We start from the raw sequence: 17,986 nt of genomic DNA, 5'->3' as shown, positions 1-17,986 counted from the left end.
AAGACCAAACAACCACCATTATCAGTGTCTGCGGTATCTGATGGCCCACCTAAAGAAAAGGAAGGAGGCAAGAAGAACAGCCCTCAGAATGATCTTCTAACAGCTATAAGTGCAATCAAGTCAGAAGTCGAGGCATTGAAAAGCGAGGTCAGGAAGAACAGCAATCAAAGTGTACCTCCAGGCAAGTGGCCAGAGAGAAGAAGACCACCTTTGTGTTCAAGCTGCCTCGAGAACAGAAAGGAATATTGCAATCACTGTTTTAAGTGTGGGAGCGAATCTCATCTGGCAAGGGGATGCAGGAAGCAGTTAAACAGGAATCGACTGCTCCCGCGAGACAGGAAGCAGTCGTAAACCCACCAAAGTCTCACCAATGTAGCCACTGTTGTAAAACCGGAGTAGAGCATGGACAACTTAAAAGATGTAGTCAGTGTCAGAGTGTATGGTATTGCACCACGCGATGTCAAAAGGGACACTGGGCTGAACACAAGGTGTTGTGCCAAGCAATAAGTCATCTTTCTGAGGCGAGTACAAGTAAGTCAAAAGAGTTTGTAGACCCAGCCTGTGTCAGTCATTTAACTCCAAGTGAGCATGCTAAAGTTATTGGCCTTGTTGGCAAGAAGTGTATGGTGAAGTGCTTGCTCAATGACTATGAATGTGAAATGTTATGGGACACTGGTGCCCAGGTTTCAATAATATCAGTCGACTCTGTCCAAAGATGCTTAGGACAAGTAGCCATTAGACAGTTGTCAGAACTCTTGGAGACAAGCCTTAGCCTAACAGCAGTGAATGGGTCTCAAATACCCTACATTGGGTGGGTGGAAGCCAGAGTTATGCTAACTCCTCCTGGTAGTGATAGCAATCAAGAGGAACTGTTAGTGCCTTTTCTAGTGACATCAGAAAAGTTGGACTGTCCCATTTTGGGATACAATGTCATTGAAGAGTTAGTAAGTCAGGACCAGAATCCAAACCCAACAATTTACAAGAGTTTCCCTGGAACAGATAAGACAAAAGTAGATGCCTTGGTAAATTTCATTCAGAGTTCAAGTTCAGATGCCATTTGTAAAGTGAGGACGGGAAGGAGAGATGTGGTGATACCAAGGGATAGCATGATAACTGTTGGCTGCCGTGCAACTACAGGACCAGTAAACAAGCTAACACCAGTACTGTTTGAGCCAAATGAATTGGCACAGTTACCAGAGGGTTTAGAAGTTAATGGAACTTTGTTAAATGTCAAACCAGGAAAGTCATCTAAGGTACAGATTGCTGTACACAATGGGACAGACCATGATATTCTGCTTAAGAGTCGCACCCCGTTAGGAGTCCTTCAGGCAGTCAAATCAGTGACAACAGCAGATGTTAGACTGAGTGAATGTAGAACCCAGAATGACCAGCAATATTTTGAGAAACCTAAACCTCAGGGACCCACCACCCCTGCTGAGCAGCAAAACAAAGAAAATGAAAACCCACTTCCGGCAGTTGATCTCGGTGATTTGGATCATGACCAGCGGACTGCAGCTGAAATGATGCTGAGGGAAGAGTACGAGTCATTCTCATCCAATGAAGAAGATATTGGCTGCATCCCTGATCTGGAAATGGAGATTAATCTGCATAATAACCAGCCAGTGCAAAAGAAGTACACGTCAATTCCTCGACCACTGTATCCGGAGGTGAAACAGTACATTGAAGACCTTCTGAACCAGAATTTCATCACTGAATCCAAGTCCCCATACTCCTCTCCAGTTGTCTGTGTTCGCAAGAAGGATGGGTCTCTAAGGCTATGCATTGACTATCGAGAACTAAATCGCAAGACTATTGCTGACAGACATCCCATTCCTAGAGTCCAAGAGACCTTGGATAGTCTTGGCGGAAATAAGTGGTTCAGTGTACTTGACCAGGGTAAGGCGTATCATCAGGGGTTCGTAAACAGGGACAGTAGAGCAGCGACAGCATTCATTACACCGTGGGGGCTATATGAATGGGTAAGGATCCCATTTGGATTGATGAACGCACCTGCGAATTTCCAACGGTTTATGGAACGTTGTTTGGGTGAACTAAGGGACAAAGTGGCTATACCGTACCTCGATGACATCATAGTATTTAGTAGGACATTTGCAGAACACATCGAGCATCTGAGAACAGTATTGCGAAAGTTACGAGCACATGGAGTCAAGTTGAAGCCGCGCAAGTGTAGTTTGTTCAAACGCGAGGTCAAGTTTTTAGGAAGAGTTGTGTCAGGTGATGGTTACCAGATGGATCCAGGGTGTGTACAAGCTATCGAGAAGTTAAAGGAAGTAACACCCAAAACTGTTGGTGAAGTAAGACAGCTTGCAGGAATACTAAGTTACTACCGAAGGTACATTAAAAACTTTGCTAAAATTGCGAAACCGATCTATGACTTGCTTACCAGCACAGGACAGGATGGACAACAGCCCTCAAAGACGCCAATCGTTTGGGGAAGAGAACAGCAACTAGCCCTCGAGAAGTTAGTGGGACACCTCAGTAATCCACCCATTATGGCTTATCCAGATTTCTCAAAAGCATTTACTCTCCACACCGACGCAAGTAAAGACGGTCTCGGGGCAGTGTTGTACCAAAACCAGGATGGGGTCATGCGAGTTATTGCTTATGCTTCACGAGCGCTGTCACCAGCTGAGAAAAAGTACCACCTTCACGCAGGAAAACTTGAGTTTCTTGCTCTAAAATGGGCAGTGACTGAACACTTCCGTGACTACCTTTACTACTCGCCAAAGTTTACTGTTTTCACTGATAACAACCCCTTGACATACATCCTAACATCAGCGAAACTGAACGCCACTGGTTTACGGTGGGTTAATGAATTAGCCGACTTCCATTTTGAGATCAGGTATCGACCAGGAAAAGCCAACGCAGATGCTGACACCTTGTCTCGTATGCCAATCAGTTTTGAGGGCTATATGAAAAGTTGTTCGGAAGTAGTTAATCAGGATGTTCTGGATGCTGTCACATCTTCAGTCCATGTAACTAACACCCCCCAGACCGCCTGGTTGTCATCTCTCACCGCAGTACACGACATGTTAAAGGAAGAGCGTGTAGACATTCCAACTCTGCCACGTGATGAACTTGTCGCAGCTCAGCAAGAAGATCCATCAATTGCTCGTGTTTTACAGTTTATTCAAATTGGAAGGCGTCCCACCTATCAGGAAAGGCAGCAAGAGACAGCTATTGCCCGACAACTCTTACACGAATGGAATAAACTGTTTATTGCTGAAGATGGAATCCTTTATCGGAAAACTGGGTGTGGAGACAAAATGGTTTTACCCAAGAAATACCACAAAAGGGTGTATGAAGAGCTACACGAAAACATGGGGCACTTGGGTGCCGACAGAGTAGTGGAACTAGCTAGAGAACGCTTCTATTGGCCGTTTATGAGAGCAGACATCACCCATTATGTCACAAAAGTGTGTCGTTGCCTGAAGCAACGTAAACCCGCAACTCATGTCCACGCACCACTTCAGCCTATCCTCTCCACAGCACCTTTCCAACTCGTCTCCATGGACTATGTTCATCTCGAACCAAGCTCGGGTGGATACCAGTACATATTGGTAATCATGGATCACTACACCAGATTTGCCCAAGCATACGCCACCCGGGATAAGTCTGCGAAGACCGCTGCCAACAAACTGTATAATGACTTTATCATGAGATTTGGGTTTCCAGGAACCATTCATCATGACCAGGGCGGAGAGTTCGAAAACAAACTCTTCTACAACCTTGAGAAACTGAGTGGGATCAAACATTCGCGGACAACCCCCTACCATCCACAAGGGAATGGGCAGGTTGAAAGGTTCAACCGAACACTTCTATCAATGCTGAGAGCCCTGCCAGAGAAACAGAAATCCCGTTGGCGTGACCATCTCAATAAAGTAGTCCATGCATACAATTGCACTCGCCACGACTCTACTGGATTCTCACCTTTCTATCTACTATTCGGTAGGACGCCAAGGCTACCCATCGACCTAATGTTTGGCTTGAAACCTCCAGAGGGATATTCTACATACCCTGAGTATGTTAAAAATTGGCGAAGAGCCATGAAAGAAGCTTACGAACTAGCCTCCGCTCATGCAAAGAAAAGTGCAGACATGGGGAAACAACAGTATGACAAGAAAGTTAGACATACCACGCTACGTGAAGGAGACCGTGTTCTTGTGCGAAACATGACGGAGCGTGGTGGCCCAGGAAAGTTACGCTCTTATTGGGAGCAAGAAATCCACGTTGTTACTCAAAAGAGGGAGGATATGCCAGTTTACGAGGTAAAACCAGAGACTGGTAATGGAAGGACAAGAGTTCTGCATCGCAACCTGCTGCTACCATGTTCCTTTCTACCTGTTGAGATACCACCTAAGCCATCCAAGAGTCGTCGCACGATGCCCAGGACAACCCGAAGACAGCAGGAGCTACAAGAGAACACAACCAGAACCACTGATGAGAACATCCCTGGGTTAACACCTGGTCAACTTCAAGAATTTTACGAGTCTACGAGGAATCATACTGAAGACAATTGCCAAATTGTTCCAGAGTTAGATGAACACGACACTTACCCTTGTCAAGTTGATGGTCCAGGCTCAGAGGGAGAGGCTGAAGACACAGAGCAACCAAGTGGTGCGTTCGATGATGAAGCTGTAGATGGTGTACCTCTAAGACAGTCACAGCGCGTAAGCAGACCACCCCTCAGGATGACCTATGATGCAATGGGACAACCCTCCTTTCAACCCAGTTCCACAACAGGAATTCGCGGCATCACAGCATCATATCCACACCAGTTATGGCAGCCTGTCCCGGTATCATGGATGGTGCAACAACCTGTCTTTCAGCCCTTCAGTTATTTTGTACCTTTCCCAGTACACGTTCAGCCGATGTATCCTGTGCCTGCGTGGCGTTACCAGCAAGCCTGGTGGCATTAACTTGAAGAGAAAGGAACTGATTTGGACCAATTGAAATTACGTTCGTTTTAGATAAGACGGATAAATGTTTAGTATAGTATAACTCACATGTCGTTCGTTTTAAGAGGTACAACCTTGTTTTATTAGGAGATTTTTTTTTTTTTCTCGATCTCTACATGTTCTTTGTACGGGCAAACAATCGATATAGGCGCGTTATCGAACAGTACAGTGCAGTAAAGATAACACAGTAACATTTGGGCAACTTAAGCGAACATTCTGGCCTGATCAACCAGGATAACTTTGTTGACCCAATAATGAGATACAAGAATACGAGGAACTGTTACACGAGATAACCCACAAGAGACTATGGTCTATCCGTTCATGTTGAGGACAACATCTTTTTCCAGAGGGGGAGAATGTAGAGAACTGGAACTAGTTAGAATAATATCGAAAAGGACTGGCTCTAGCCAAGATGATGTAATCGCAAGATGGCGGAAAACGCCACCGACACGTATTAAAAGAGTTAGAAGTTTGGAGTAATTTGTGGTTGATTTAGGCGTGTAGTCTAACATGTAACATACAGCAACCAAAATTACATGGAATATTATTATACATTTACATTTAGGCATAACTTGATTGACTTTGATTTTCAAAAACATGGCTGTCAAAGCTTGGTGCCATGGCAATGACAATGTTGATTTAAACATCAAGAGTTTGAGGCCTATAAAAACAGATTAATCATCAACACTTTACATTGCAAACAGCATCAACATTACACACTGTCATCAGACTAGGAAGATAAAGAGAAACAAAATTTTAAACAAAAGGAAATAAGAAAGAGGGAGAACCGCAATTAACACTGCAAATGGCTTAACAGTGCCATGTTATCTAATGGAAGCAAAGTATAAAAGATTAAAGCAGTCCCAGCTGATCTCTAGTTTACCCATTATTGTGCTGCATGATTTAATATGCTGGCATATATTTGCAATAAATAATGCTCTGCTGCAGTGCTGCAGTTTTACCCCCTTCCATTATATTACATGACTTAATTAGAGTACCAGTCAATGACTCAGGACCTAGCAAATCGGCCTTTAGTTACTAATATAATATATTAAACTACCCCTCTGCTGTATGTTGAAAAAAAAAAATGCATTCAAACTGCTCTTGCTGCACACCATAGCAAGCAGGTTGGTTCAACTTAAAGTTATTGGCTTTCTTTCTTATTTTTACCCTAAGGTACTTTTGCAAAAGATGCCCTTAGACTTATTCAGAACCTACAAAATGGGACCCTTGATGATGTCATTAGAATTCATGAAGACATGTGCAGTGTAGTCTTCAGTACTGCATCAGCCTACAGTGTATGGTTTGTGCTTCACTGGTTCACACATGGAGCTGGTATCCCTGTGGCTATAATTTTTGTGTCTAGAGGACTCGAGCTGATTCCTGTCCTTGATCGACTTCATGTTAGCCTCTACCTTGTTTGTCTTTTTTATCTGTTTTTACTCCCATCTGTGTGTGCTGCAAGGATAACAAACCACTGTCTTGGTAAGTTCATAATAAAATAATAAAGGTGGACACCTTTACTTATTTAATGTCTGAAGCCAGATTCTAAGGCATAACATTGTTGCTGTTACCTTATAAATCCTGGTGTTATAAACAGCAATTTATACCTTCTGTGAGATGATTTATACTTCCTGTGGCCATAACTGCGTCAGAACTGAGTTCAATGTCAACCGTCACTTCACTGACAATGATGCGTCCAGGAGGCCATCGAAAGACACAGACAAAACCCCATCCTCAGCAGAGACAGTTCATCTACAGGGACATTCTCTTGCATGACCTTGACCATCAGTCACGTGATAGAACATATTGGAGGCATACTCAGGAGTCCCCCCTCCCCCCCCCCCCCCCCCCCTGCTGATATGACCTACGGCTTTCTAATACAACTGGTATTCTGCAAAGACAAAATCTTTGTGGTTTATTGGTGTTGAAGAGAAACGTGAGACGAAAGTTGAAGAATGTATGTTAAATGCCCTTAAAATGGTAGTTAACATGGCAATTCCTTGGTGGTGCCTCAATCTGCCCCTGATATGCCTGTCTACTGTCAACGTTTTAATCGAGGCACTATGAAAGAGGTCAAAATTACTAATTAGAGGGAGAAAAAATGTTTACCATGTTGTTCGAATTGGCGGCCAGCTTCAATTAAGCAAAGTACCAAGCTTTTTGAAAAAAATCCACTTTTCAGCATAAAACAACCAAATCTGTCTATTTCATGTAAAATCAGGTGAAAAAGTTGGTAAAAGGCCATTTTTAGGTTTTTTGATTAATAGCCTCCCTTTGAATTAGCGTGCCTTATAAACTACGAAGTAAATACCGCCCCCTCCCCCTTGCCACAAGTATCAGCTCACTAACCCCCTCTCCCCAAGTATATACATAGTCCCTTTGACAACGCTGCTTGAAGATAGCTCATTAGGCTATGTTCACAAAATACCAGATAGCTTTTGCGCCAGCACGAAAACTGTAGCGGATAGGGCTTCTTTATAATTTTTATACACCAGAACGGTGAGTTTGGCGCAATTTCTGTAACGCAACGAAGCTGCGCTGATCTCTAAAGTGGAGAATCACATATCGGATAACTCTTCATACTATGCCGGTATAGTGTGAAAATAGCCTTAGTCTTTAAAGTGTATAACTTATTGGGGCAGTTACTCGCACTTGGTAAAAAGAGGACGGTAAAAGCGAATTGCAAATTTATACGACAAATATAAATTTGTGTTTCGACTACATGAACTGCATTTTTACCAGCCTATTTAATGTTACTGTCATGTTCACTTGAAATAAAATAGTGCTATTTTGGACCGAAATTTGAATAACGCTAAAAACGGCGCCTGCTCTTCGAATAAGTCCGCCCTTCCCTTACCATTGCCTGAGAAATTAAAATTAGCGCCGCAAGCGCTAGTTCTAGTATTTTCAGTGAATTGAATTGAATTTTGATTTTGTATTTAAGTCGAACGGTCTCTTCTTTTGAAGGAATCTGCGAGGAAATAAATCACACCACGGCGGATGATTGGAATGAAGGGCATCCCTTCAAGGATCGTCACAACATCGCCCTGTTTGTTTCATATGCTAAAGAGAGACGTCCTGGGTTTAAGATCGGTAAAATTACGTTCAATGCTTCCCTAGCCTGGGTGTCCTTCTTCTTTGGCCTGACAGCTTTATTGTTTCACTTTTTCTAGAGAAGTGTGAAGATGGCTTGTCGTTGGCCAAGGGCAACTTCTTATAATTTTGCTATTTTAATCGGAACACAAGCACCCGCAGAGCCAGTGCTCCGTGCTGCTCACTCCGAGCTGTTTTTATCAGCTCATTTTTTATTTTGAGAAATTCTCAACTTGAATCTGACAGTTGCCGTTTGCCGTTTTCCGTATACGTAGAGCTTAAGAACCTATGCAATATCTATTGAAGACCATGTCGCCTTTTCTGAAGAGGATGACATTTTTATTATGTTCTTAAAAGATAGCCTGCGAATAGTCCGGCGGCTTAGCTAGAAATTTTAAGTGAATTGTGCACTTTGAGATACAAACATGAATTTTGGCACACTGATAGTAGTCACCAATACAAGCATTTTCAGATAATTTAAAGTGTCAAGTCGGTAGTAGTTCGGTTGCCATAAAAACCACAATTTATTAAAATTCATAAAAAATTAATGAATGAAATTCATTAAATTGTTTGTCCTGGTTTATCAAGACATAGAATCATCTCTCTCAGTCATCCAACCTGTATACCACGTACATCTTGTTTATAACACGCCATTTGACCTTAACTATGCGTTGCCATGGCAACGGTAAGCAAAGAAAAAGGACAGAATAAATTAATGTGCCTTCAGTTTGTTTGGTTATTATATGTAATACAACTAATATCTTTAAACATAGCTTTGCTAGCTAATAGATTTCACATTTTCGTTACAGAATAAAGTTAAGGTGATTCTCTAGTCATTTGGCACTGTGCATCCCTCACTGCGCATAACAAGATGGCGGCCGTGAAACAGAGCTTCTGCAGAAACATGATTAAAATGACGTTGATCGAAAGGAAACGTTACTGGAATTTTCCATAGCAGTTTTTTTTTTCTGGCTCAGATGAGCCTCAAATTGTTGGAAATGTGCCTTACGTAAGCGTTATGGGTGTCGCTGAGTTAAACTTCGTCACCGAAGCCTTCGCCCCCAATTCGATAGTGGATGTTGTGCTTAACCATTTTCATGACATTTAAGCTTCATATTTATCACATTATGTACTAATTGCTGTATCTCGATGTAAATTCCATAATATCGAATTTTTTAATGCTTTCTTCCACCTTCCACGTAAATGCCGCTTTGAAACTCGCCCCAATCCTCCCTCAAAATTCGCAAGAAATGCAGGTGGTGCGCACTATCTGCAGCTCTACCGGTGACCCTTATTTTTCTTCATTATTTAATAATAACAGTTCTTCCTTTTAATGGCAATTCTATGACCAGCGGAGAAGGAAGCAGCATCACACTATGTTAAGGCATGGAACACAAGGAGAAATGTCGAGTTAGATGGACCAGAGGCTTTTGGAAAGAGTGTGGGTAGGATATTTCCTGTCCCATAGGACACTCAAAATTCCTTCAAGTATAAATAAGCCTGTGTCAGGCTCCAAGATGGTGGGGAAAACGGAACGAAAAAAAGCGCGAATCGTGGTTGACTAGTGAACATTTTCTACTGCATCAGCTACATGCACTATCATTTTAATGTTTGCTTCTTCTCCGTGCAAACAGACGCATTCTTGACCGTGTACGTTCGATGTTGTGGTGTAGTTACAGGAATTTTTCTTATCATCATGCAATCCGGTTTGGTCCTGTTGAACGCATCGCGACGAGTTTTTGCCACATAGCAAACGACTTGATAATATGGAAACTGAATTCCATCTCCCCCGCAGTCAACTGCTAAATTTAATTTTCCGGTCTCATAAAATGAAGTTAAGTCTCATTCAAAAATAAGGTATCCAGCACATGAAAGAGTAGTGCCGTTTCCAGTTAACAGGAAACTGAGGATTTTCAGTTGTTTCCTTCTGGCAAATAACACATTGAAACCAGTCAATTGCTTGAGGTAGCGACCTGTTTCATTCGTCTTCAAATTAACCTATTTCTTACTTCATTTTTTTTTTTAAACCGACGGTTTTCTCTGTTATATGACTAGAATATATATATATTTTTTTAGCTAAACCGAGTCGCATGTGCATATTTAGAATGAGATAGCATAAACTCTTACCATCCGAACCAACTCAACCGAGAGAAAAGAGAGAAAAGGCATATGAAGATAAATTCCAAAATATGTCCTGCATTCATATATGAAGAGAGGAAAATAACAACAACAATTCGCATCCAAAATTAAACATGTGTATATATTTTTGTACCTGTATCTTGAAATAAAACGTCTTCCCCGGTACCCACATCTTTCTCCTCTCCAAGACGAAATTGAACCACCTCTTTCTTCTTTTCTTCTTTTCTTCTTTATCGGGCGTTCCTTGACGAAGAACGGAATCTTATGCATCGAAATATTCTTCTTACGGTCAGCTACCTTTGCAACGTGCTGCGACACATCTCTTACGCATTTTCAAAGGTATATTTTTCACGATAGAGAAAGATACCACCAAATCGCTTGGCTTGAGAGGGATAAGAGTTCTTGAGGCTACGTCACGGCGAGAGGAGACTAATGCGAATGGTGGAACACTAAAAATGGCGGCAAATTACGAAGGCTTGAAAAAATCATTAAAAAAATCGCTTTTGGTCGGAATCAGAATTTTTTTTCGGGAAACGTCATTACTTTATGTGTAGATTCGGATGAGAAAAAATAAAAAAAAAATTCGTTACGGCCAATTTAAATCTAAAAAAAGAGCAAGAAAAATAACTTTGCAGGGGGTCTCGGGTGTAAAATTTGATTTGCTGCCAACTAGCTGAAATTGAAAAATTAAGCTTGGCACTATATCAGAAAATCACCAGCCTGGGAATGTAAATATTCCTACAAAGTTTGGCGCTTGTATCAAAAATCGCTTGATTTTCTACCTAAGCCGGACTAGCAGCAGGCGCTTGAAAGTAATGGGCGCAAGAAAGAACGGGACGCGCGAGGAAAACACACGAGGGGAGAAAAAGCTCCCTCTCCCCTCGCGTGTCTCTCTCGCACGCCCTGTTCTTTCCTGCGCCGTTACTTCCAAACGCCTGCTACGCAGGATATTAAAAGAAGATTAACTGCATAAATCCGTCTTAAACTGAAATTTCTGATAAAAATGTGAACATGGCAGCAAAGTTACGTATTTTCTTACATCAACAGTCTCAACAAATCTGTCATTGTTATATGATCTATGAAAGGCATTTTTTTCAAAGTAGTATGGAGCTTAAAACTGATTGATAAAGAATTGATCTGATTGATGTCTTGTTATTGAACTGCAATTCACAGTAGCTGGTCAGGGGTTGTTGAACTGTTGTTGTTTATTTACCGCCATGCTACGCAGGCTATGAGTTGGGTTATGTCTGAGATTCCTCTTGTTGCTACTGTTTGTTATCCAAACTGGTCTACAACTCTAACGACATGGGTGGTTTACGTCATTAGAGCGAAAATACAGTAGGAGGGCAAATGCCCCACCCCCAGAGTCGTCTCTAATAAACTCACCGGATCGCGGGCAGCAGTTCTCATTTTCTTACACAGTAGCCCGGCAATACCACTTGCTGCAATTCATATTTAATGGACGATTTTTCATTTTTTTTTGTGCGTTTGCCCCTCCATCTTTTTATTATTTTATTTTTTATTTTACTTTTCCTTGAAATACTGACTAAGGTTGATAAAGACGTCAACATGAGTTTCATTTCAATACTCTGCCATTTCTCTTGTTTTAATCATATAAATAGCTCGTAAGTAGAAATTAAATAAATTGTCATTTCAATGGTCTGCTCTAAAGTCAGCGGTTCTGAATATTCAAATCCTTGATCAAGACAAGACTGATTCAAATAACCAAACAATATAAGTCGACTAAAGTTGTTCGCTCTCCATCTTAATAGATCTTAAGATAACGAAAAAAGGACGAAATGCATAAAAACATGAATAAATACCAGTAAACTGAACCTCCGCAAATTTTTCCATTCCGTGAGAAACGAAGGTTGGCAAAGACCCGACCCCCGAGTCACACAAATGCCGACTGACAAGGCGCGCAAATGCGCAAATGCCCCACAGTTGTTCGGGGGTGATGGGCGCAGCTGAATTGACTGATACATCACTGTGAGACCACTACGTGAAATTTCCTTATGCCACGGTTTATGGAGGACGTAAAGCCACGACGACGAGTTTTCTTCCTCTTCCGCAGTGCATGTTTTAGAGAGCTTTGAAGCAACTTCAGCAAGTTTCACTATTGCCATGTTTTTGTGACGTAAAATGAACAAAAACAAACTGCATGTGCACTAGCATGTGACAAGCACGTGACGTAGTGTTGCTATGCCACACTTATGTGACGTATATGTCACAAATAGACTGTATATATTATATATATTATTGCATAATTGAGTGTCACCGGTATGGTTGGCAAGACTGTCCTGTATGTTGTATCGCCTTCTTTGAAAAAGGAAAGAACAGCAATTTCATACTTTGGGTTCGCCAAATGCCAGGTTAGAATATACTTATACTTTGAGGGGCAAAGGTTTCTCAAGACTCCTGTCAAACTGAAACCCGACACATCAATGGGCCTGCTTACTTACTGGCAGACAATAGGGGTCAGCTCAAGATACAGGATTTGATTGCTTGCTAATTCAAGAATTTCCTTGTTGTAACACGCCGTATATTCAGCGCATACGACGCCTCAGTGTTTAAGATGGAGCAAGACGGTCTTGGTGCCGAAGATGGAATTCATAATGAACCGAACGAGAGAGAAACAGAACCGCTTCTTGCTTTTCCTCCCGAGCCGCCTGCAGCGTACGAGAAGTTCCGGGTTGGACGAGAGAGACAACAACCTAAGAGATGGATCACACTAGGGCAGTTTGCTTTAAAAGTTTCCTTTTGGTCGCTTGGTTTGTGGGGACACCGAGCTTGGAAATGCATCGCCCACACTTTGCTTGTCATTGTCTTTGTTTTCCTCATCATTTCCTCGGCTTGCATTGCTGGTCCATCAGCGTTGTGCCCTATTTTTTGCAATGATAACAATCTGACAGAAAAGGAGAGAACGTTTTGCTACCAATGCAAATTTATACACATTGTCCATGCTATAATAGTTGCGGCTTCTCTTCTCTCATATCTGGCTTTCGCTGCTTGTTACGTAGTAGGTAAACGTACAACGTCGGCCTTGGTATGTCCTCCACAGGTCTTGATCAAAGAAACTGGCAAACCTGTCATATTTGTATTGTTTCTGGCTTTCCTCGTCATGAGCGTGCCCATCTTAGCCAGCTGGATAGTCTTGCCGTTCATTGCCGCGAAACCCCGTTTCCCTAATTACTATGGTACAGTAATTAACGGCGAATTAGAGATCTTCTCACTTTGGGTTTCGCTCAACGTTTGTCACATTTTCGCTTCAATTTGCATAGTACTCGGTAGGTTAACTGACACGATTGGGTTTCTGTATTAACTTAATGGCTACCCACCCCCCTCCCCCTCTCTTTTTGGTTTTCCCTGCGAAACTAGCCTCCCGCGCAGACGTTTTTAGGGGTTCGTCACGCGTTCCTGTCCCACTAACGTCTGCTGATTTGAGCGGAAAAAACGTAGACCAATCACAGCAGACTTCCAGATCTGGGAAGTGCACTTTGGACCTTGAGAAATTTCGCGCTTGACTTTATAGCTCCAGAAAAGATCAGAGAGGTCTCATGAAAGGTGAAGACCTTACAGGTTTAGAACAAACTACTCAGTTAACTCACAAGCGTTCGTACTAGAGGCTACCCTCACAATCTCATTGAAAAAAATTGTATCTTGGGGGTTATAAATTTGCTGAACGGAAGTCGGCTTTACTGCAGAACAATAAAGTGTGAAAAAAAATTCTGCCTTTTGTTCAGTTATAAGGTAACACCTCCGCTGCATCTCCCAAAGAACAACTTTATCTAATCCAGCCTTTACAGAGAGAAATATACAAAAAGCCAACGCTTATCTCCTAGATTCTCGTCCGGAGCAAAACTCTTTGGTCAAGTATTACACTCTACCGAACTTGTAGGTATGTGTTTGGCTTGTCCACACTTTGACTTCAACAGCGCCGATTGGATCTCCGATAATCTGCATGTGATCTCCAGCTAATATTTGTGAACAATGGGAAAGGAATTTATCTTTCGGTTCAGCAGACGTTAGTAGGGCAGGAACGCGTGACGAACCCCTAAGAACGTCTGCGTGGGAGGCTACTGAGAAACTTCATACCCATAATTAGTTACTCTAATCAGTAAAAAGTGGCTTGATCCTATCATATAAAAATTTGAACATAAACGGGTTTCAAACTCAAGGTTAAAACGTTCTTTGAACGTACATTCAAGCCTTAGATTCCATTTCGGAATCTTTATAGAGTGGTGGGCTTCTACAAAACGGCCCGGTAGATCGCTGGGAAGCTGGTAACCGGCATCCGAGTTCAATGTTGTAAACCGAAAATAGATTTCGGTAGCCTTTCTAGCTCTAACTCTTCCCTTAAACATGTCGTCTTTCCCCCCAAGGATTGAGGAGGGGGCGATATCGAGAGTGTGGCATGAACACTTGAGGTGGTCCCTACTTCCGTTGCTGCCGCTCGAGAGATCGAAATCTGTTCCCTGAATCTAACTTCAAAGGGCCTTGGTTTCTCCCCACTGTAAAACTCATCTCAGCCCTCACATTGGGGTTATTCACCATATAAATCTTGTGATGACTTTCCACTGCTTTAATGAAAAGTCTTGCTGTTGATTTCGTACGGATGCCAACAGCTGTTTGTTTTGTTTATTTTGTATTATTATTATTTTTTCCTTATATCCACGTGATGTCTATCCTTTTATGGATTATTTGAATAAACGTGACGTGGACGTCACAAAACATCGAACTTCATCACTTGATAACGATTTCGAAATGGAAGCGAAGTGCAAGCGTTCTAAAAAGTTTTATCCTGGAGTTTATAACCTCGCAATGTTAAAATTTCACTAAACGGCATAGTCGCGTTAAAACTTGCAATAGAGGCTCACGAATTGATTTTCGGCGCCTCAGACAGGCTTAGCTGAAAAGCTGTGCATCTTAAGTCTTTAGTCTTAAGTCTCAACTGATGGTTTTATTGACAGATATCCGGCAACTTGATAGTAAGAATATTATAATTGTTACTTGATAGTTTGTAAAAGCTTAGAATATTATAATGCAGTGACGCTATCCCGTAAATACGAGTAGGCCAAATATTTACGGCTCATGGCATACCTTGCTTTCACTCTAACTTTTCTTTTGCATAACTTCAGGTACATTTGCAGAAGACACTCTCAGACTCATCCGGGACCTTCAAAACAGAACACTTGATGACGTCATCAGAATTCATGAAGACCTGAGCACAGTAGTTTCCAGCAGGGCGGATAAAGGTTGGGCGGTGAAACGAGCGCGTCCGAGCAAAAAGGTGTGATGCAGTAGACTGGGACTCTACTTAGAAATGTCGCTTGTTTTCGACTTTGGTCAGGGCTTGCGATGAGGTTTGACCATTAGACACTGCCGCTGTCACTGAATTATGGCGGTGATTTGTTTTCTTGCACTTCTTACTCGTTCCTTTGTGCTGGTACGCTGTCTCCGGGAGGCAAATGTTGCTATTTTTTGCGGGAGGTTTAGTTGGAGTAGACAAACATCTCTTTCAAAGGGTTTCCCTTATTACTTCCACGACTTTACCGCTGAATTATATTTTCGTTCTACTACCCGCCAATGTCGATGTTATTCCAAAACAAAAACAACTAAGTACTGTCTAAAACTCGAAGGAAAATCTCATCCATGTCATCCATGGCAAAACTAAAAGACAGCAGATCGTGTTTCATAACTAGATGACGTGTATTTTATAAATGCGTGTAGCTCGTGCAAGGTGAAATTATGCTAATTTCAATAACCATCATCCTTCTTTTAATTTTGAAAAAAAACACCTCATACGTCTTTCTGTTTCTTCGAAACTTCAAAATTAGTTTCCTCTCAGTTTTTACTGTTCACCTTGTTTTGTTTTAGAAAGGAAAAAGGAGAAAAAACCTTACAACTAACCTCAATAAATTTTGTTTACATGCGGTTGCCGGATTTGCAACGCATTGCGCGAATCGCCATGGCGCGTTGCACCCGAGAAGCAAAGTTTGAAGAAGTACAACGCCACTATATCAAAATATATCAATCTAATTTTTTGTTATGTTATATAAAATTTATCCCCCTTTAACATATGTAAAAATTGAGGTTAAGAATTGTTAAGCTTTTGCAAACGAAACGGCGAAAGACGATTAGGTGATATTTAGTGGAAGGAGGAGGTATTCAACACTTTCAAATCAAACTCAAATTTTGGCATTATACGACCAACAAGTTTGACTTATAGGCATACAGACACAAACATATGAAACTGTTTATTGATATTGTTATGAAACGAATTTATCTATTTAAAACTGGAGCCTGAAATTACAGAAAGAAAATAGGATTTCCGGTTTGCAAAAAGGACAATTTCGCCGGCCTTCGAGCGCACCGGAAGCGCGGAAAGAGCGCTCGTGCCAGTCCTTCTCCGCATCACACATTAAATGAAGAGCGGAGCGCTCGTTTCACCGCCCAACCTTTATCCGCCCTGGTTTCCAGTACTGTGTCAGCCTACAGTGTATGGTTTTTACTGCACGTGTTCTGTCATGGTGTAGGGAACATCTTATTTATGATATTCATTATTATTATAATAGCACGTCGATTTGAACACGACGAGTTAACTCTAACGGATGCGCTTTACCTAGTCTATTCGCTGTTATCTTTCTTCTATCTTTTTATATCCCCGATTGTGTTTGCCGCAAGGATCTCAAGCAGATGTGCGGGTAAGAAACCACTTTTATGAGTTATTATGAGGGAAATCAATGCTCATGCTGGCTATAGAATGAACGAAAGGTTCAGGCCGCGCAGAATTTAGAGTTTATTACTTTAAATAGCCAAAGGTATTTCGAGTTACAGGAGCCAATCAAAACGAGCGATTATTTAATTTGTAAATGCAAACATGAACTATCTCGCGCTATCTTGTTCTGTTTAGGGACCAGTCATAATTTAAGTTGGAGTGGGGGGGGGGGGGGAGGAGAAATTGGGGGGCCTTCAATTTTTTTTGGATGGAATATGGGGAGCCTTAAAATGCCAAAAGATGACCTTGGGGGGGTCTTCACGTTTCTTTTAAGTAGCATCCCTACTGAGCAGCATAATGCTTGAGTATTAAAGGACCTGATTTGGATTCAGTTTTACACAAAGTCCTATATTGTGTAATACTAAAACAATTTAATCAGCATTTTGACAAAAAGATTTAATGCTCAAATAGTAGGTGCATCAACACAACATCCATTATTGTGTAACACTGAAACAATTTCATCGGCATTTTAACAAATGATTACATGCATAAAGTCATGTTATGCAATCTCACTATCCGAATCATTATTTGTAGATGAGGTTGATGTGGACTCACTGTCTGTGTCACTGTCAAGTTTTTTGCTATTAATGCATGTACTGCTCATATAAAAAGCAGTAAGCTTTAGCTGATTATCTTCTTTCTTCCTTGAAGCGGTCCTGTCGGCCTCTAACCTTTCGATGGCTTCTCTTATCTCAATTATAACACAATCACTGATATATCCTTGCTCTATAAGCTGTTTGAGAGGCTCTAGGTGAAATCTCTGCACGCTAGGCTGTTTCGTTAGCACTACGCCATGTGAAAAGACATGGCGAAGTTATTGATAATATTTTATTAAAAGCCTTTTCTTTAGAACTGACGCCAGCGCGCCCTGTATAAAGTTGATGGAGCCCTATTAAACACGAATTCAGAGATACTTTTGAGAAGAATGACTGCTGTTTTGACGCTGAAAACCTAACGTAAAATCTTTTCATCGCATTTAAAGAACAGATGCCCA

The 17,986-nt window shown here is 41.6% G+C and overlaps 2 protein-coding genes across 2 annotated transcripts in view; both read left to right on the top strand.

Annotated features, from left to right (window-relative positions):
• Window positions 1–8,193, top strand: part of LOC140933360 (uncharacterized) — a 10,736-nt gene extending 2,543 nt beyond the window's left edge. The window contains exons 2-3 of the mRNA XM_073382901.1: window positions 6,156–6,464; window positions 7,950–8,193. Of these exons, the coding sequence (XP_073239002.1) occupies window positions 6,156–6,464; window positions 7,950–8,155 (515 nt within the window). The 3' untranslated portion in view covers window positions 8,156–8,193. The remainder of the gene's footprint in view (window positions 1–6,155; window positions 6,465–7,949) is intronic.
• Window positions 8,194–12,127: 3,934 nt separating this feature from the next.
• On the top strand, window positions 12,128–15,510 carry LOC140934561 (uncharacterized). The gene is made up of 2 exons (XM_073384165.1): window positions 12,128–13,411; window positions 15,353–15,510. The coding sequence occupies exons 1-2, from the start codon at window positions 12,790–12,792 to the stop codon at window positions 15,508–15,510; spliced, it is 780 nt and encodes a 259-aa protein (XP_073240266.1). The 5' UTR covers window positions 12,128–12,789.
• The last annotated feature ends 2,476 nt before the right edge of the window (window positions 15,511–17,986 follow it).

The sequence above is a fragment of the Porites lutea genome, chromosome 4 (assembly GCF_958299795.1).
Source record: "Porites lutea chromosome 4, jaPorLute2.1, whole genome shotgun sequence".
NCBI lineage: Eukaryota > Metazoa > Cnidaria > Anthozoa > Scleractinia > Poritidae > Porites > Porites lutea.
The sequence above is the reverse complement of the archived record's forward strand: the minus strand, read 5'-3'. Positions and strand labels throughout refer to the sequence as shown.